Source organism: Neomonachus schauinslandi, chromosome 14 (assembly GCF_002201575.2).
Source record: "Neomonachus schauinslandi chromosome 14, ASM220157v2, whole genome shotgun sequence".
Lineage (NCBI taxonomy): Eukaryota > Metazoa > Chordata > Mammalia > Carnivora > Phocidae > Neomonachus > Neomonachus schauinslandi.
The window spans coordinates 17,748,659-17,768,710 of record NC_058416.1 but is presented as its reverse complement, the minus strand read 5'-3'; the positions used below and the strand labels follow the sequence as shown (position 1 = coordinate 17,768,710).

General features: G+C 40.7%; 1 protein-coding gene across 2 annotated transcripts; it reads right to left on the bottom strand.

The window, feature by feature from the left end:
- Window positions 1-1,622: 1,622 nt before the first annotated feature.
- Window positions 1,623-17,089, bottom strand: NARS1 (asparaginyl-tRNA synthetase 1). Of its 2 annotated transcripts, none has more exons than XM_044920900.1 (15): window positions 16,977-17,089; window positions 15,861-15,943; window positions 13,294-13,359; window positions 13,100-13,192; window positions 12,924-13,013; window positions 11,769-11,847; window positions 10,852-10,922; window positions 8,532-8,618; window positions 6,720-6,941; window positions 6,410-6,609; window positions 5,870-6,005; window positions 5,032-5,145; window positions 2,841-2,972; window positions 2,420-2,551; window positions 1,623-1,886 (listed from the first exon to the last, which is right to left on the bottom strand). In XM_044920900.1, the coding sequence occupies exons 1-15, from the start codon at window positions 17,017-17,019 to the stop codon at window positions 1,755-1,757; spliced, it is 1,680 nt and encodes a 559-aa protein (XP_044776835.1). In that variant the 5' UTR covers window positions 17,020-17,089; the 3' UTR covers window positions 1,623-1,754. The 2 variants fall into 2 exon arrangements, with proteins under 2 accessions (XP_044776835.1, XP_044776836.1); XM_044920901.1 differs by having other exon boundaries at window positions 15,861-15,940; window positions 16,977-17,077.
- Window positions 17,090-20,052: the final 2,963 nt, after the last annotated feature.

Sequence of the window (20,052 nt, the reverse complement as noted above, 5' to 3'; positions counted from 1 at the left end):
ACCTTGACGCTCTTATCCCGACCTAATTCCACAGCTCTCCCTCCATATTTAAAACTCCCGATTCATTTGCACAATTAAAATTTTGATTAATTGGGTCTAACCTCTTCCTTAAATTCTGATCAAATAAACTGCCTAGATGAATCCAATTAGAGCTCATTCACATCCTTACAAGTATTTTTTATTTTAAAGATACAGGCCAAATATACTATAAATGCCCCATTTCCATCTGTCATTTCACATAATTGAAAAATAGGATATAGGGGTGCCTGGGTGGCTCAGTCGTTAAGCATCTGCCTTTGGCTCAGGTCATGATCCCAGGGTCCTGGGATCGAGCCCCGCATCGGGCTCCCTGCTTGGCGGGAAGCCTGCTTCTCCCTCTGCCACTCCTCCTGCTTGTGTTCCCTCTCTCGCTGTGTCTCTCTCTTCAAATAAATAAATAAAATCTTTAAAAAAAAAGAAAAATAGGATATAATCTAATGTGTCCAAAAATAACACAAAAAAGATTATAAAACACGACTAGAACCTACACCTAATTTTTAAAAACTGTTCCTTTTCATTACGTGTTTTTAGTAATACCTACTGAATTTAGTAATATCTAACTTCACATATATACATCATGAAAAATAAAAAGACTAAAAAAATGCAAAACACACAAACCAACATAAGACTGAGGTGTTCAGCTTTAGAAAAATTAAAGCCAGCAAATAGTTTTTATGTGTGTCCATTTATTGATTGCTGGGAATACAGCCTATTGAGAATACATGACATGCATTTGGGGAGAGAAATTAACCAAATCTGAAATGAGGCCATTCAATAAGGCTTCTAGGAGTTAATAAGGTAGCAGATTAGATCTAAAGTCACAGTGTGGGAAGAGTCAAACGGCAACTTACGGTTGTCATTAAAATTCCAGCTGCAAATTCTTTTGGAACTTATTTATTCTTAATTACTTAGAAACTACCAGGAAAGACAGAAGATCACTCTGCCTCTTTAGCTTAAACTAATGCAAGGAACAAAAAAAAAAAAAAAAAAAGAATTTGCTGTTATTTCAAATCATTTAACGCAAAATTCCCATTTCTTACAGATTTCTCCACATGAATTCGTACGCTTTAGAATTATAAGTAGCTCTACAGAATTAGAAAAGATTAATGACAAATGCAAAACTGTCTTCGTTTGATTCCAGTATCTATCAATGAATTACACTGTTCTAATACTAGCAGATTTTTACACCACATTGTCAATTTTCCCCCAAGATGTTTGTTATAACTCGCCTATACAATAAAATGATATAAAGTAAAGAATTCCAGTTACACTTAACAGGACGGAAAGATTAAGTTACTGGAATGTCTTAGATCATAATTAAAATCTGTTTAATTATATATGCGGTATATATGATGCAAAAATTATAACCTATAGTTGGATAGACTTACAACTGTAGTGTTACATGCCACATATTTCCCCCAAACTTTGTGATGGATATTGTTTCTTAAAATGATAACACTGACATCACTGGATATTCACATGATTTGGATTGCTTTTTTTTTTTTTTTTAATTTTTTTTATTCTTATGTTAATCCCCATACATTACATCATTAGTTTTAGATGATGGATTGCTTTTTGTGGGAGAAAAAAGAAATGGCTATACACCAATGGAATAAAAAAAGGGAAGATTTTGGCTTTTTGTTTTTGTTTTGTTAAGAGGCAGTCTGTTCCCTTCATAAACTATATTCTTTCCTTAATGCTTCTGGAGGAATCAGTTACGGCTTGCAACGCTGGACAAATCGTGGGTATAAGCATACATCTCGGATGTGATATCTATTCAGAATCCAGGTCAAGAATCGTTCCAAGCCCAAGCCATATCCTCCATGAGGACATGTGCCATATTTTCTCTGTTAAAAAAAGAGAGAGAGAAGAATAGATGTTTAAAATTTTGTCTAAAATATTTAAAATTTTCTACTGTGAAATGAGTTAGCTTATTGTGGTTAAGAATTCAACCCTTAATCTAGAAGCTTTCATGGACCACGTGTGTAGAAATGATTTGGTATGAAAAATAAACCAGGGATTAGGTGTCACCCTAATTTCAAACTTCTCAACTAAGTCAATGTCGCTGTTTATCAGAGGAAAATGTGAGACAGCACTAGATATTGGCAGGATCTAACAACAAATTTTTAAAAACTCAGTAGCATTGAGCAAGGCCAGAGCTGAGCAGTTTTTCAAATCAAGTCAACATATTATTAGACAAAGACAAAACTAGCAATAGTTATATGCCACATTATAACCATGAAACTGAATATAGCTCATTCCCACATCAAAGTACCACACTGAATTCTCTCCTTTTAAAAATTCCAATTTATGCAGAACTATTATAATGAAAACATTTTAAAAGAGTGTTAAAAAAAAAAACCCACAAAACTGTTTTTACCTGATCTGTGTACCAGTAATAAGGAGTGGGGTCAATTCCTTCCCTTTTATAACCTGCCAGTATTTCCTCACTATCCCAGATACGCATTGAGCCTCCCACAATCTCACCAACATTGGGCATCAACACATCAACCTATAAAAACAAGTAAATAAAATGCAGTTACTACCAGGCTATAGTTTCAAGGAAAATCACAATTAAACTCATAGCTAAAGGAGCACTATGGTCATGTAATACTCAAATATTCAAATCCTATAATTTAATAAGGTATGTTAAGCCCAATCAGAGGACAAAGGCCACTTCTTTAAATACTGCCATGCTAGATGTATAATGAAATATTTGCCATGACTCTATCTTATTACAGTGGCAGTCCCCACCCCCTTAGAAAGCAAAATTACTAATACTATTTGAATCACAAACTGACAGATTCTGTAAGGCGGGAATCCTCAGGACATCGCTGCATATAGAAGGACTTGATCTCTACAGGAAATCGACATAGCAAGATAGGCTCGTTAATGGTGTCCGTCATCAGTCTCTCAGGAGCTTCTGGGATATCCTGAGGTTAAACAAGACTTCATTAACATTTACAACTCGAAAGGCATTAAGACAGAAGCAGCCCTCACCCACTAGCAGCCCTTCCTCTTATTAATGTAGCATAGCAGAGAATACACACCCATCCACAACCCATACACATGGGTGGAAGCAACAATTTCTTCCAAAAACAATAAAGATATTTTTAAAACTCACACTCAGTTATTAAACCAACTGCAAAAAGATCCGCTTTCTTCTACAGTATATCTCAAGCGCCATGCTGCTTGAGGAATGAACCCCCCCCCAAAAAAAACCCCAAAACAAAAAACAAACCACTCAAAGCCATTATTCACTGGGACTAGATACTGGTAGTTATTTTTATCAGCAGCCAGTTTTATCTAGCTCTGAAGCAAACGTAGTCCACTTAGTCCCATAAGGCATAAGATAATCAGTGAATGCTCCAGAACATCATCGGTCTATGCACAGAACGTGTTATTAATAACACCAATCTTTAAACTTTCTTGTTATCTGTACTTCTTTCCTGTTATAGTAAATCTATAAGGCTTCAACAGGAAGTAAGACAGAGTCATAAGACAAATAACCAATGTGAAATTTCTAAGTGTAACCACACTTGGAATACTTAGCCAAGAAATGTTAGATGATGATGAACCAAGTTAATCTGCCTCTTTCTCAAAACATCCTTCAGTAAACCACACATAAACTCAAGTTAAAACTGAAAACTCTTGTCCCAGTACAAACTGACTGAGGCAACTCGACAAGACTCATTGATTTGTTTAATGTAAGAACCAAAATGGAGCTTAGCAATCATCCGGCACAGCTGTCATCAAGCCCCAGTTCCTGGAGGCCTGTGGGAGATGAGTGGGATAGTTCTGGTCTCTCAGCTTTTATCTGCTTTACATACTAGAGTAAGATTTAACTGGGGGGAAACAGTCTCACTGCACATTCCAAAAAGTCGCAAGACCGTTTACTCTGGTGTCCTCATGTGCATGGGATGCCATCAGTGTACAATAAATGTTGACAAGCATCAAGGGCTTCCTGAGCCGTGGACCCTGCCAAGAATTTAGCTTTGAGTCCTCACAAGTTTGCAAAGCAGATGTGACCTCCAAGGAACAGAGGGTGGGGTCACTGGCCTTCCGTCATACAGCAGTAAAGACACAGGTGGGAGCTAAGCCACCTAGGGGGGCTTCTTACTCCAAAGATTGGGCTCTTTCCACTCCATCATACTACTTTGCTAAGTTTTAGGTAATAACACTTCTTAAATTTTTAATACAAAATTTTGTTATTATACACCACCAACTGAATTCATGAAATGGTGAATGATTTATATAGGTCTAATGTACTGTTTGTTCTCTCTGTAAATTCCTTCTAAAAATAAAACAAAACTCAAGTTAGCAGTAGTTGCTCCTATTTTATCTATAAAATGGATTTGCAAACACTAAGTGAGAAATGGTTAAATGCACAGGGAAGAGGGCTTAACAGTACCGACAATCTACACGTCCAATACATCTGCTCTGTGTATCTGGGACACCAGACCACCTTCCCCAGCCAGGCCTTCTCTCTTGGTTTTGCATTTTAACCAACAGCTATTTTCTCCTTTGACTCTTCTCCATGTGAAGGAGTTTTAATACACTCCTTTAGGGGAGGCATCCTTTTTGAAAGAGCCAGATACTTTCTCCAGGCAAATAAAATGAATATATACATATCAACATTTGGCATGAAACTGTGAAGTGTACAGCTTTTTGAAGCATCCTGCCAGCCTAGAGAGTTACCACTAGAGTAAGTCACGAGCATGGACTGACCACGGAAGAAGAGGAAAGATGTACAAGACGAGCTGTGCAGGCTGCCATGACGCTAATCATTACCGAACACTACGGAAAGATACTGTTCTAAGGCTGACTCTACATCTATTGACTCAGTGGATCCTCAGACAACCCCAAGGAGGAGCTTCTGTTGTTACCATTTATTTGACAAAGAGCAGCTGCCTCCTGCATTACTGGTTCATTAACCAGAGTAGCGATCGACTTTCGCGCCATGCCATGCTGGCAACAGCAAGCAACGCATACCTCTCCAAATTCATAGAAAGTCCCATCTTCTTTCTTTACATTGTGTTCTTTCAGCCACACAATAGCATCTGAATAGTTCATCCGCTTAAAAGGCCGTTTGGGAGGCTTGAAGTTCTACAAGAGAAAGAAAAAATAGTGTATACAAAGAAACCATAACACTAAAATTTCCATTTTAAGAAAAACTATTTGTCATTAGTGTAAAATGTTATTCCTGACTAGAAAACTGAAGACATTCCTAAAAATGGAAAATATACATGACCTCCTCCTATGTAAAATATTATAAAATTATTGGCAATGACTAGTATCAAATTTTACTCTTAAAAATATTAAGTACAGAAATGAGTAAAGGTGGTCAAAAGGTACAAACTTCCAGTTATAAAATAGCCCATCCTGAGGATATAATGTGCAGCACCATATATATATATATATATGTATGTACATATATATATATAGTTAGCTAACAATACTCTATTTATAAATTTGAAAGTTGCTAGCAGAGTAGATCTTAGAAGGTTGCATCATAAGAAAGAACAAATTTTGTCAATGTCTGGTAATGGACTTACGATAATCATTTCATAATATATACAACTATCAAATCATTATGCTGTACACCTGAAATGAATATAATGCTATATATCTATTTTATCTAAAAATATGTTACATATATTATATATATAATATAAATGTTATATATAAATGTTATATATATTATATATATATGTCACTTATTTCAAAGCTCACTAAGCCACTAAATTTACAAAAACTAAGGGTGAAGACATCATTACCCTCCAAAAAAAAAAAAATCATGACTTTGCATTTCCATAAACAGCACACCTACCGGGTTGAGGTCACGCACTATGCTCGCTGCAGGTGATTTCAAGACTCTATCTACCACGTCACAAACCAAGTCCTCCAATCGGTTCAGGAGCTCCTCAAAGGTCAGGAAAGGACACTCTGCTTCCACGTGAGTGTATCTGAAGAACAAGACATTATCTGGGAGCCGCTCTTCTTTTCCATCAGGTTTCTCTCAAGCAAGGAACTGCCCAGAAATGCAAAATTCCAGCACCGCTAACCAACTCCCAACCCAGCACATTAGTTTTAGAGCCCCTACCTTTCCCCCTTGAATAGTGATGTCTTGTTTATTCCTTAACATAAAAAGGATCAAGGCAAAGTGAAAGAAGAGACCATAGCTAGCTATGGCCTAGGAGGCAAAACTTCATACATGGCTTCCATTAATTTGTTGAACTGCCCTCCACACACCCTCTTAACATATCAAATTTTTTTACATAATCATCATTTGCCTACATAAAGACTGCTTCTCTAAACATATTTTCTTAAAAATAATTTTTTTAATAAAAATGAAACGGTAATTCCGTACTCAGCCAGGTGCCTTCGTGTTCTAGATTGTTCTGCCCGGTATGACTGTGCAATACAAAACACATCTCCCAGAGCTGGAATGCAGGTCTCCAGGTACAACTGAGAGGACTGAGTCAAAAATGCCTCTTCCCCAAAATAGTCAAGCTTGAAGAGTGTAGCACCTCCTTCCACTTGTGTTTGTACTAACGTTGGAGGAGTAACCTGTTCAAATGCAAAGGAGGAGTAAATAAAGGCATATTGTGAGTGCCACTATTCAAGTTTAAAAATGGCAGAAGGTGTTTGTTTGCAAAAGATGACGAACACACTCTTACTTCATAGTACCCCCTATCAAAGAAGTGATCTCGAAAGCACCGGGTGACCACCGAGCGTGCTTTCAGGATCTTGGACATGTTTTCTCCCCGAATCATCATGTGTCGGTTGTTGAGCTGGACGTCCACGTCAGACTCCTCGTTAATCAAGTTATCAGCTCCTCCAGCAGGGGCCAGCCCGATCAGTTCCCAGAAGTCACAGCTCAACTCATGGCCACCGGGAGCCTCCATTTTAGAAAGGGGGGGTGGGGAGAAAGGAGAGAGAAGGAGACAAAAAACTAACATTATTGGAGATTTTCATTTATGTCAAAATTGTTGGTAAGCTATTTTTAGGCCTCATCATTATTAGCCTACCCTTCTAGACACAAAGACCTAATAATCCGATTTTATTTTGATATTTAATATTCCTTTCAGAGTAAATACACACACGATTTTTAAACAATAGAAAAGCACAAACTAGAAAATAAATGATTATCTTGCAACTTGGAGTAACTACTAACCACTGTTACCATTTGGTGTATCTTCCTAACCTTTCCCTGATAATTTAAAATAACATTTTATCGACACTGAAAATCTCCTCAAATGCAAAGGTTTTACTAAAAGCTGTTTCTATTTGGAACAGATATATGATAGAAATTCAAATTCTCCCTAATAATTCCATTCCGATTCATTTTAGAAGCCACACATCACGAAATATACAATATCTTGGTGCCAAACCCTGGATAGCAAGTAACATGTCATGACAAATACGTTTTGCAAATCACATTACATCAGTGAAGTTGAATCAGATATTTATGCTTAATGTAGGTTCTTTGACATGAACTCTGGGAGACCCTCTGATCTAGTCTATTAAGGCAGACTCTAGGGGCTCCCTCTGGTGGTTAATAGGTCACATTTGTTTGTTTTCTTTCCAAGACAACAACACAGTAATTATTTGAAAAGTAATTACCAACAAGTAACTCTTATGTGCCTGTTGGTTGGAGAAGAAACAACTCTCTGAAAATCAGAATTATATTTAACTTTTTCTTTTTTTTTTTTTTTAAAGATTTTATTTATTTATTTGAGACAGAGAGAATGAGAGACAGAGAGCATGAGAGGGAGGAGGGTCAGAGGGAGAAGCAGACTCCCTGCCGAGCAGGGAGCCCGATGCGGGACTCGATCCCGGGACTCCAGGATCATGACCTGAGCCGAAGGCAGTCGCTTAACCAACTGAGCCACCCAGGCGCCCTATTTAACTTTTTCTAAAAGAGACTTCCAAATTCTATTCAGAAAGTTTCAGATTTAGATTACTGTTCTTTCCTGAATTTTTTTGGGCAGACTGTTTTTATTACTACCTGGCTGAAAAATTATTCATGCATCCACAGCAAAGTGACTATACTATGGCCCATCAAGATTTAGGAATTCCATAAGGTTGGAAATCCCTGAGTTTGTTGTATCATATGAGTCGTACAGCATACTTATTTCACTGGAAAAGGAAAAGGCATCCTAAATTTAGCAAGTACATCACATCTGTGCATTTGCCAAATACCAAAAGTACAAATAAAACACTGGAGAACGGGGCACCTGGGTGGCTCAGTCGTTAAATGTCTGCCTTCGGCTGAGGTCATGATCCCAGGGTCCTGGGATCGAGCCCCACATCGGGCTCCCTGCTCCGCGGGAAGCCTGCTTCTCCCTCTCCCACTCCCCCTGCTTGTGTTCCCTCTCCCACTATGTCTCTCTCTGTCAAATAAATAAATAAAATCTTTAAAACAAACAAACAAAAAAACACTGGAGAACAAACACTTACCCTCCCAGTACAAAGTTCAATCTACTCACCTGTTTGCCCTTTGGAGTCAGATTTAGCATTCCATACACCGCAACACTACTCTCAGTGGCCAAGACGACTCCATTGTAACACTGACACTATAAAAAAATGAAAGTTCAAATTTATTTACTCATATTTACATTAAAATGTATGTTCTGATGTACAGAAAGCTAAGCGGATTACTTACATATAAGTTACCTGGTCTAAAACTAGTAAAATGAGATGGTCATCAATTTTTTAGTATTCATAAAGAATAGCTATTTTTGTGGGAGGAGTCATCTACAGAGAAATGTGTATGTAAATAGATATTTTACATATATACATATGCATAAACGACAGTAGCCCACATCTCCTAAAAATATCTTTTTTTTTTTAAAGATTTTAGGGCGCCTGGGTGGCTCAGTTGGTTAAGCGACTGCCTTCGGCTCAGGTCATGATCCTGGAGTCCCTGGATCGAGTCCCGCATCGGGCTCCCTGCTCGCCAGGGAGTCTGCTTCTCCCTCTGGCCCTCCCCCCTCTCATGTGCTCTCTCTCATTCTCTCTCTAATAAATAAATAAAATCTTTAAAAAAATAAAAAATAAATTAAAAAAAAAAGATTTTATTTATTTATTCATGAGAGAGAAAGGGGCAGAGGGAGAAGCAGGCTCCCCAAGGAGCAGGAAGCCTGATGCGGGACTCGATCCCAGGACCCCAGGATCATGACCTGAGCCGAAGGCAGATGCTTAACCATCTGAGCCACCAGGCACCCTCTTAAAAATATCTGAACAGCACATTTTATTTTTTTTTTAAATTCACACTGTTAAAATAATAAACCGTCCACCTGGACTATGATCATCAACACTTGCTAAAACCATTAGGATAAAAGTGACATGTAACTTTATAATGGAGGGATCAGGCTAGCTACACTTCAACCCACTATCATAAAATCATAAAAAAAGACAAGAGGACATTATGTGTCTTTGATGTGAGGCAATGAGAAGCACACAGCCTTGCCCATGAAGTAGTTGTGCAAAAAAAAAAAAAAGGTCAAACAAAATGAAAAAAACCCCAAAACCTGAATTTGATAAGCTTGTAAGAAATACAGAGGAGAGAAATATGTTAAATGACCCCTCGGGATGCAACCAGCCAAACCTGGAATGGAGGAGTTCCATTGGACAACCAACCAGGTTTTTTTAAACAAACGGGGTAGAAAAGACAATAGAAAAGGGCAAACAGTTACAGACTGAGAGAGATTTCAGAGCCACATCAGCTCAATGCAATACATAGATCTTGTCTGGGTTCTCATTCAAACCAAACAACTGTAAAAACACATTATGAGTCAATTGGGAGAATCTGACTGGATATTTAGGAGTTGCCTTTGTTTGGGGAGGGTGTGGTTAACATTAGCGTGGTTATATTAAAAATATTTTTTCTTGGAGATGTGTATGCAAGTATATTTATATGAAATGATACGATGTCTAGGGGGCAAAAGGGGCGAGCAGTAAACCAGAGTGGCCATATTATTAGCCATTACTTGTTAGAGACTTAATGTTTTTGTCCCTCCAAAATTCCTATGTTGAAATCCTACGCCCCAATTTGCCAGTACGAGGAAGTGGGCCCTTGGACAGGTAAATGGGCTCAGATGAGGGTATGCTCCCCCTCTCTGCTCTCTGCCACATGAGGATGCACTAGGAAGCTGGCAGTGTGCAGCCTGGAAGAGAGCCCTCACCAGAACATGACCATGCTGACACCCTGAGCTCGACTTCCAGCCTGTAGAACTGTGAGAGAGAAATTCCTGTTGTTTATAAGCCACCCAGTCTATGGTATCTTATGACAGCAGCTAAAACTGACCTTACCAAAGCTGAGTGATGAGCACATGAAGTTTCTTCATACAGCTGACCTTGAATAATTTGGGGATTAGGGGTGCTGATGCCCTCCATTGTCTAAATTCCACATATAACTTGATTCTCCCACAACTTAACTAATAACCAGCCTACTGTTGGCCGGAAGCCTTGCCAATAACATAAAGTCAATTAACATATATTTTATATGTTATGTGTATTATACTGTATTCTTAAAATAAGCTAGAGAAAAGAAAATGTTATTAAGTCATAAAGAAGAGAAAATTCACTCAGTACTGTAAAAAAAATCCAGACACAAGCAGACCCATGCAGTTCAAACCCATGTTGTTCAATGGTCAACTGTACTGTTCTATTTTTTTATGTGTTGGAAATTTTCTATAACAGTTTAAAGTAAATATAAAGATCCTAAAATTCCCAAAACTAACAATAAAGGAACTTACTGAAAAAAAAAAATCAAGTTTTCAGCTATAAATAAGAAAAAACATTTACCAAATCATCTGACAAGACACACTGAAGATAGCCCGTACCATCCCGCAACACCAGAAACATTAAATTCTTTCCTAAAAATGAGAAAGAAAAATTTAGGCCGACTGTTCTCAAGGCAATTAAAAGAACTTCCTCATAATTTAATCTTATAATAGGTAACTCCATGGTTAAATTGTTAAGAGTTCAAACCTCCCGCGTGGCCCCCTTTCTCTCAAGTGGCCATCGGGAACATCACTACTCAGTATCTGTAAAGCATTTCACCTTCTTCACTGTACTTCCAAATCCTACGTGAGCCTCATGATCCACGTGATCAGGGGAAAGCAAGACCGTCAAAAACGTGAGACGAGGAATTACATCTCACTCACCACTGAATCCTCTGCAGTACCTAGCACAGTACTGTGCACTCAGCGAGAGGTGCATAAATATCACTGCATAGAATCACTCTTTTGATTTATGCCCCATCTCTTTTTATGAAGGATGTGGTAACTACTTACAATAAAATACACGTAATAATAAGACAAAGCAAAAAGTCAGGACTGAGAGAAATAGAATGCAAACACACACTAATTATAAAAGCCAACACTACTGCCATAAATTAATTTAGGATTTGGCTCTGCCCTTCCTGTAATACATCCCCTGCTTTTCATTAAACAATTAAATTCAACTAGACAAATATTTACTGGATATGCCTGCTGATCCCTGTGGTTGGTTACAGTTAGATAGCATTTAAATAATTTTTAAACCTATAATAGTCATTTAAGAACAAATTTAGGATATAATTCACTATCCTCTTTTATAAACTAGCATCCCAAACCAAAAATATCCCCCACCTAAGTAAATGTTTTTATGTTCTTCTTCATCTAGACCAGAGATGTTTAAAATTAAAGAGAGAGAAAAGAAAAGCTATACCATTTATTTACCTTGTCTACGCAGCCTGTGGACCCAGCCAAATACCTTTACTCTTTGGCCTCTGTATCCTTCTAGTGCATGAATCTTCACCTGTGAAATTGAAATCAATAACATTTGACCAATCATGTAATTTATCACATATGAACTTCTCCACTAATACTAGATGGGTGGCGGTAAAGTGTTAAAATTTCACAAATGATGCAAAATGACAGTCATTCTACAATAAACGTTCACCATATTGGAGTGGTTAAAAAAAAAATCCAAGTCTTCTTTCTCTTAGTGCAAAACTGACACTGAGAACCATCTGGAATTTTAGATACTGCTATATAAAATCAATGAATAAATGAATTCCTAAGAGCAACAAGAGGAGTCTGCACGAAGACCTTCCTGCCCTCATAGTCCCTCCCAACACCACAAGGTAGAAGCTAACCAAGGCTAGCTATTGGTTTGGAGGAGGAAGCACAGAGGAGAGGAGTACAGGAAGGGGAGGGTGAAGGTAGCCAAGACAGCTTCACCACTAAGGACACAGGAAAAAGACAACAATCCATGAGCAGTAAGAACTATTCGAGGGGCACCTGGGTGCCTCAGATGGTTAAGCGTCTGCCTTCGGCTCAGGTCATGATCCCGGGGTCCTGGGATCGAGTCCCACATCAGGCTCCCTGCTAGGCAGGGAGCCTGCTTCTCCCTCTGCCCCTCTCTCTCTCTGTCTCTCATGAATAAATAAATAAAACATTAAAAAAAAAAGAACTATTTGAAATCTAAGCATGTCCGCTCACAGCCCAACATCTGTTCTAGAAAAAATACAGAGAATCCAATTCATAAAATCACAGAACACTTTATCTATTTAAAAAAATCATGAAAATCATGGATTTTGACCTCTTCATTTTATGGTGAGGAAATGGACACGTAGGGAGGGAGGACACTTAGCTAGCTTTCAGGTGGGATGGGAATCATTCAACACCTAATTATTAAACTTTATAATAAAATGAACCCCCAAAGAACCAGCCTCATAACTCTAAAATGTTATTTTCTCTCTATCCCTTCTAAAAGGAAAGGAAGGGCAAACGGTGTCAAGAAGTAAACCAGGCGGCCCGGCCCTCGGACATAGAACTGACAGTCTGACGAGGCACAGCCGCGATATTTGGGACAGTATGTGTCACACTCACACATTTTGGCTCTGGGAGACTTGGATCGTTTTCAATGGTAATCTTCTTTGCTTCTTCCAGGTTCTTTTCTCTCCGCAAATTGTCTTCTGCCTAATTTTAACAATAAAGCAGTTTGTTAACACGATTTCTAGTATTCTAACTTAAAAAATGTTCACAGCAGCAAAATCACTGCTCACCTCTTTCTTTTCCCGGGATTCACTCTTCATTTGTTCTCTATGCCACATTTTTTTAATGTTCTTCATCTGTGATTTAGAAATAACATCCCACCTCTAGAGAAAAAAACAGATATTTAATTTTTTCAAGAACCTCTATGTTCTGATGAAAATTTATTTACAAAATGTAATTCGGTAGAGTTTTTGGCTCATCCTACCTCATTTTCTTTTTGTGAATCTATGTAAATGGTGGGAAACGGTTCTTTTCCTACTGTCATCAAAGCCTTGGGTGGGAAGGGAGAAAAAGAAAATTTAACATTGTACCATATTTGAAATCAAAATCACATTCTAATTATGAGGTAACTTCAACCATCTAGAATGTCATCAAGAGCCAAGAAGAAAAGCATACAGATCCCAACAGCCAAAAGTGAATGTTGAAAGAATGACTGGTTGGATGTACTAAGAATACTTTGCTTAAAGTAGAAGCCCTCGGGTCCTTTCACAAACAGTTCTAGCAAGTGGGGCTACACAATACAGTTGATCCCTGAACTCGGGTTTAAACTGCATGGATCCACTTCTATGTAGATTTTTTCCCATAGATACAGTACAGTGCTGTAAACACATTTTTCTCCTCCTTATGATTTTAACATTTGCTGTTTTCTAGTTTGCTTTTTTGTAAAAATACAGTATAGAATACATATAACATTCAGAATGTGTTGACTATGTTATTGGTTTATGTTATTGGCTTCTGGTCAACTGTAGGCTATTGGTAATTAAGCTTTAAGGAAGTCAAAAGCTGTATGCAGATTTCTGACTTGGCAGGTGTCAGCGCCCCTAACCCTGTGCTGTTCAAGGGTCAACTGTATACCATTTCCCAGTACAAGTAGACTAGAAGCAACATATTTTAAGTGGCTGTGGGAACCAGCAGGAAGTATACTGAGAACAACAGAGGAGAGAAAGTTGACAGTAGAAGTCAACTGCAGATCACACCTAAATGGTTAATCTTCACTAAGAAATCAGGGAAGTTGTTTCCGAAACTCTTTCAGAAAGAAAAATAACAGTTAAGAACATAAAAGGCTACACTTCATTTAATTTGAAAAATTCCTGTATGTAGAATACCTCTTCATAAATACGAGGACATGTCAGGTGTTGCTGTGCCGTTTAAATTTTATAGTTTGTATTACTTGATTAAGTCAGCCAAGAAATGTAACAAATTATTCTCTCCAATTGTAGGATCTGAAGCTTGCAGAAATTAAAGGTCTAATTTCCAAACCCGGAAAATACTTTTCATCTTCTTTTAACACTAACCCCAACTCAATGATCACTGCAGAGGAGGGAACCTGGATCTTTTAAAAACATCTAAGAGGGGTGCCTGGGTGGTTCAGTAGTTAAACGTCTGCCTTCGGCTCAGGTCATGGTCCCAGGGTCCTGGGATCGAGTCCCGCATTGGGCTCCCTGCTCCGCGCAGAGCCTGCTTTTCCCTCTACCACTCCCCCTACTTGTTCCCTCTCACTGTGTCTCTCTCTGTCAAATAAACAATTAACGCTTTAAAAAAAATTTTTTTAAATAAAAAAATAAAAATAAAAACATCTAAGAGTTTGTTTTTTTTTTTTTTAAAGATTTATTTATTTATTTGACAGAGAGATAGAGGGAGAGCACAAGTAGGCAGAGCGGCAGGCAGAGGGAGTAGCAGGCTCTCCACTGAGCAGGGAGCTGGATATGGGGCTTGATCCCAGGACCCCGGGATCATGACCTGAGCTGAAGGCAGCCGCTTAACCGACTGAGCCACCCAGGTGCCCCGAGAGTTCTTCTTTTTAATAATTACACTTGGTAGAGATGTTTGTAAATCATTAGGAATTTGCTACCTGACACTCTATTGATCCCTCCTTTTTTATCACCGAAATTGAAAGTTACAAGCCAAACTGTAATTCCCCAAATCAGAACGGCACACTTTTGCTAATAGTGACATTTTGCAAACATTCACCTAAACGTCAGTTTTGGGGAGCCATAGGAATCACCTCAACAACTGGAAATGAGAGAATGATTTCCTTTTAAAAATTAAAAGACTCAGCTTCCCCCAGTCCCACTAAGTTCATGCCCAGATTTCTTCTTCCTTTTTTAAAAAGAAATTTTATTTATTTACTTGACAGAGAGAGAGCACAAGCAGGGGAGTGGCAGAGGAAGAGGGAGAAGCAGGCTTCCCGCTGAGCAGGGAGCCCGAACACAAGGGGCTCGATCCCAGGACCCTGGGATCATGACCTGAGCTGAAGGCAGATGCTTAACTGACTGAGCCAGCCAGGCGCCCCTGCCCAGATTTCTTCTAAATGGACTCCTAAGAGGCCTCTTGGTGAATTTACCTCTAGAATACGGATGTGATCCTGAGCCTTGAGATTCAAAGACCTAATTTATATCAGTACACTAAAAACGGACCCATTTCTCAGAGCAGACATTCAGTAACCCCTGAGTCTGGAGCTTGAAGACAGAATGCTAATTTACCAATGTACTATTATTTCTCAGGATCTAAAATCCTCAAGTGAGTTTAGCATATTCTCTCTTAGCATGATAAGGAAGAAAAGAAGACACCTTTTAAAAATATTCAAATTTATGTTTAGACTTGTTCATCCAAACTCTTAAAGCTACATAGCTGTATACATTCCTCATTTTCTCTTTTCTGAAAATTCTCTTCAAAATCTAGTGCCTGAAATAAAGTTATTGGTGAGTCACATGTTAATAGACACGAGTCATTAACAAATGTAGTCATTTTGCGAACGAGAAGAGACGCTACCTTTAGGCCGGTTTTAAAAGGTTTCTCCTTGGTTCCATCACCTGTAGCATCATTTCCCTCTCGATCGGAGACATAGAGCTCTGCTATTTTACAAAAGGAGAGTAAGTTACTCATTTGGCCAGTAATTATTAGTCACTTCATACTGCAACTATTTTATCCATTCTTTATTTTTGTAAACAGAACAAGCCATCTGATTAGTAAAAATTACCACAGTCCAAAAGAAATTATATCATGATTACTTTCCCACACCTATTTCAGTGACATCTATCACATAAAAACATACTAGTTACAAATCTGGCTTTTCAAAATGCACTTTGATGATTTTAATTTGTGATACTGCTTCCGGCTACTTGATAAAGGCTTTGAAGGTGGCCAGACCAGACTGGAATCTTGGATGTTGTACCTTAAAAAGCCTGGGTGACCCTCAAGAATTCACTTAACCTTTCTGAGCTTATTTGTCTACGAAGTGAGGGGAAAAAAACAATACCCATCTTGAATGGCTGTACTGAGGACGAAATAAAGTAACACGTACAAATCAGATATCCCAGTGAGAGTGCACCGATGTCAAATAAATACCAGTTCCTTCTGATCTTTAAAGGAAATGAAGCTCTGAGCTTAACGAATTGCAGAAGGCCTTACAACTAATTAAGTGTGAACACTGACATCAATCCTGGTCCCTTTTCCCTTTTTCTATTGCACCATACGGTCTCCCTGGAAATCTCAATATAAATGAGGATGTGTGAAAGCGAATTAGAATTCACGAGTCCTTTCCGGACGATCACTTTGAAGAGCTTACATATTTGGGGGCTACTCTGACGTCTCATAGTGCCTCGCGGGGGCTAAGTCTCAGCTGAATCACCAGATTGTTCGCAGTGGGGCAGGGCGAGGAGCGGCCGCCATCCCAGTCCCCGGAAACAGGGGGCCCCCGAGGGCGGAAAAACCCCACCCAGCGAGTCGGGGCCCAGCTGGGGTCCAGGCCCCTCCCCCCACTCCTAGCTTTTACGTGCAGAGGTGGACCGCCCACTGGAAGCCAGGCCACCGGCCGCAGCTCGGTTCCTGCCCCACGTAGGGGCACCGCCACACTTACACAGCCCGGGGTGTCTGGGCTTCACTCACCTAGTACCATCCCCGCGGTCGGCCCGGTCACCTCCAAGGACATCGTCTCCAAGACTCTGCCGCCTTGTCACCCCAACGTGCACCGGCGGCTTCCTCGACTAGGACGTTGCATCAGAACTTCATGCATAGGTCGCTCCAGTGAGTCACCCAAGCGTCGCGTAGCCATTGGTTACAGGAGGATTACGGTAAGTGGGCGGGCGTCACTGCTGCAGCCATCTTTGAGCCGGACAGAGGCAACTTCCGGGTCCGCCGCCCCGCCCCCACGCGCTCGGGCTTCCCCGGCCCGGGCTCCCCGGGACGCCGTGGCCGCCTAGACCCGGAAGGGGCTGCAGTCTTCTCTGCTCTCGGTCCTCACCTCCCTACTTTCCCTGCTGAGTCTCCAATTCCGCCCCCAGCTGTAGGTGCGCTGGGGCCCTTTTGGAATCGAGACCAAAAATTTCGTTCCTTATCCCCAAATGTTGGAATGCTTGTGGCATGAATGTCATCATCAAATGTATTGAGCACCAGCCACGGGGGTGGGGGGAGTGTTAGGGGCATAAGAATAGTCCTATCTCATGTGCATTGCCTGTTGTGAAATATCAAGGCCATTTAACTTTGTAACTTAAATGGATGAGGAGCAGTACTTCTGTATTTATGATTTGGATTATTGGTATTTTTATTTAAAGTTACAATGATCGCTGTTAGGGAGGCCATAATAATGTGGAAAGAACTAGGGCTTCAAACCCGGTCGGAATTCTGGTTCCGCCTTTTACTAACTGTGCTTTGGGATAATTACTTAACCTAAGCTTCAATTTCCCTATTTATGAAGGATGATGTAAATTCACTGTCCAGCACATGATAGATACTAAATAAAGGGTAGCTAACATTATCATTCTCCGTTGAGTGGAATACCAGAGTTTGTCCTTGAGTCAAAGGAAAACTTATATGTGTTATGAAAGAAACTAAAAATAACTCTATACATAGGTTCAGACTCTGGAGAATATGAACCAAATACTTTCTTCCAGAGTATTTCACCCAATTTGATGGACTTCCCTTTTTTCCTCTTTGCTAACTTTTTGTGTTTTCTCACACACATAATCGTTAACTGTTGCTGCAAAGCAAATTACCCCAAACTTTGGAGCTTAAGACAACGAACATTCATTACTTCAGTTTCTGAAAGTGAGGAATCCAGGGGTGGCTTTGCTGGGGATTCGGTCTCAGGGTCTCCTGAATCAACCTGTGGGCAGGGGCTACAGTCTTCTGAACCTTGGCTAGGTGAGGATCTGCTACCAGGCTCACTCATAGGGCTGGCAGAAGGCCTAGGTTCTTTGTGGGGCGGGCTCCCCATAGCGCTTCTAATGACGGGATAGCTGACATCTCCCAAAGCAAGTGATCAGAGAGAAAGAAAGCTGTATTAGTTACCTATTGTATAATAAATGACCCCCAAACTTCAAGCAACATTTGGCTTCTCGTGTTGTCTGTGGACCAGGAATCTGGGGACTCTGGCTCTGGGTCTCTCAAAAGGCTGCTATGCAGGTGTCAGCTGGGACTGCAGGCATCATACTTTTAAGATTCTTAAGTGTCACCGGGGATAGATCCTCTATCACGCTCACTCAGTTGAGTGTTGGCCTCAGTTCTTTGCCACGTGGGCCTCTCCATCAGGCAGCTAGCTTCATCAGAGCAAGCAAACAAGATGGAGGCCACAGTCATTTGTAGCCTACTCTCAGAAGTGACATCCCTAACTTTCACCATATTCTGCTTATTTGAATCCCGTCACCTGGTCCAGCCTACACGCAAAGAAAGGGTTTTACACCAGGGCATGACTATTAGGAGGTGAGGTCGAGGTGGCCAGCTTAGAAAGCTGCCTTCCACTTCGACCAACACCCAAGATGAAGTTCCTCTTGTAACCCGATTAGTGAGGTGACATTTCATCATTTATACTTATTCTATTGGTCACACAGACCAACCATAGTACAACACGGGAGAGGGCTACACAAGGGGGTGAATACCAGGTGGTGGAGCTCAGTGGGAACCATCTTAGGGGTTGCCTGCCACAGGCCAGCTGGATGAATTTCTCCTCTTCACCCTGCCCTGGGCTCCCAGAGGCTGACTAATGGGGACCGCATCAACGTGCTGTCTTCTGGTCAGATACAGCTAGCGGGGAGCACAGGCAGGAGAGCAAGAGGGAGGATAGTAAGATTGGGGTATTTATTCGCCTGGCTCCCTTGCCGCAAGCTGGCTGCATGTGGCTCCAGTCAGGTGGCACTAAGAAACTGTCATTGGACTGCCCTTCATGCACTAAGTGTTTGGCCGACAGTCTCATTTAGTCCAACCTCCCTCCAGAAGCAGAGCTTTCCTTGCAGTATCACCGAAAGGATCACTTCCAAGAACAAACTGAATGAGTGAAATGAAATGAAAATGAATGGCATTGCTCTTCTGTCTCCTCATCCGACTCTGGCCAGCTGGGGGCGCCCCCTTATCGTGGTCCTCGACTGTCCGTCTCTGCGCCACTCAGGGATGTCCCAGTCTGGGTTGACACCCATTTCTCTTCAGGCACCAGATGCGAGTCGCTATCCTAAGAGTGTAATGGCCCTCATGGGCCACCGTAGCCGACTGCTTGTTTGAGCTCAGGGCGCGCGACGCCGGCGGCGCCATGTTGTCTCCGGCCATTTCTGCCTCTCGCGCACCTGGTCCTGCCTCGCGGCTCCACCCATCATCTCGAGGTGTGGGAGGAAGCGCTCGGCCTCGCTGCTGTCGCGGGACCGCTGTTTTTCGGGCACCATTTCGGAGCAAACCCACAAGTGTCTATAGTGTTCTCTCGTGCACCTAGCGATTTGCTCCTCAAAAGAGTCTCCGGAGAGAGAAGAGGCAAACATCACTGTAAGCACCCCTGAGGCTCCTTTACTGATCCCCAGGCGGGGAACGGGGGCAGGGTGGGGGGAGGGGAGGCCCAGGGTTCTGGTGATTAGCGAGTCGTCCAGCAATCCAAAATTCTCAGTCCTGTTTAAAACCGGCTTGAAACTGCAAACAAAATGTGGGAGTTACTACGATGAAATTCTTCAGTTTAAGGAATCGTAAACGTAACTTTCCTTTTCAT

What these genes read in the sequence shown, in the direction of transcription:
- NARS1 (XM_044920900.1), bottom strand. Translation starts at nt 17,019, where the DNA reads ATGTCCTTGGAGGTGACCGGGCCGACCGCGGGGATGGTACTAG. An exon ending in GACCGCGGGGATGGTACTAG is followed by an intron (nt 15,944 to 16,976) that starts GTGAGTGAAGCC and finishes TTTGTAAAATAG; the next exon opens with CAGAGCTCTATGTCTCCGAT. An exon ending in TAGTGCGTGACCTCAACCCG is followed by an intron (nt 5,146 to 5,869) that starts GTAGGTGTGCTG and finishes TTTCTCTTGTAG; the next exon opens with AACTTCAAGCCTCCCAAACG.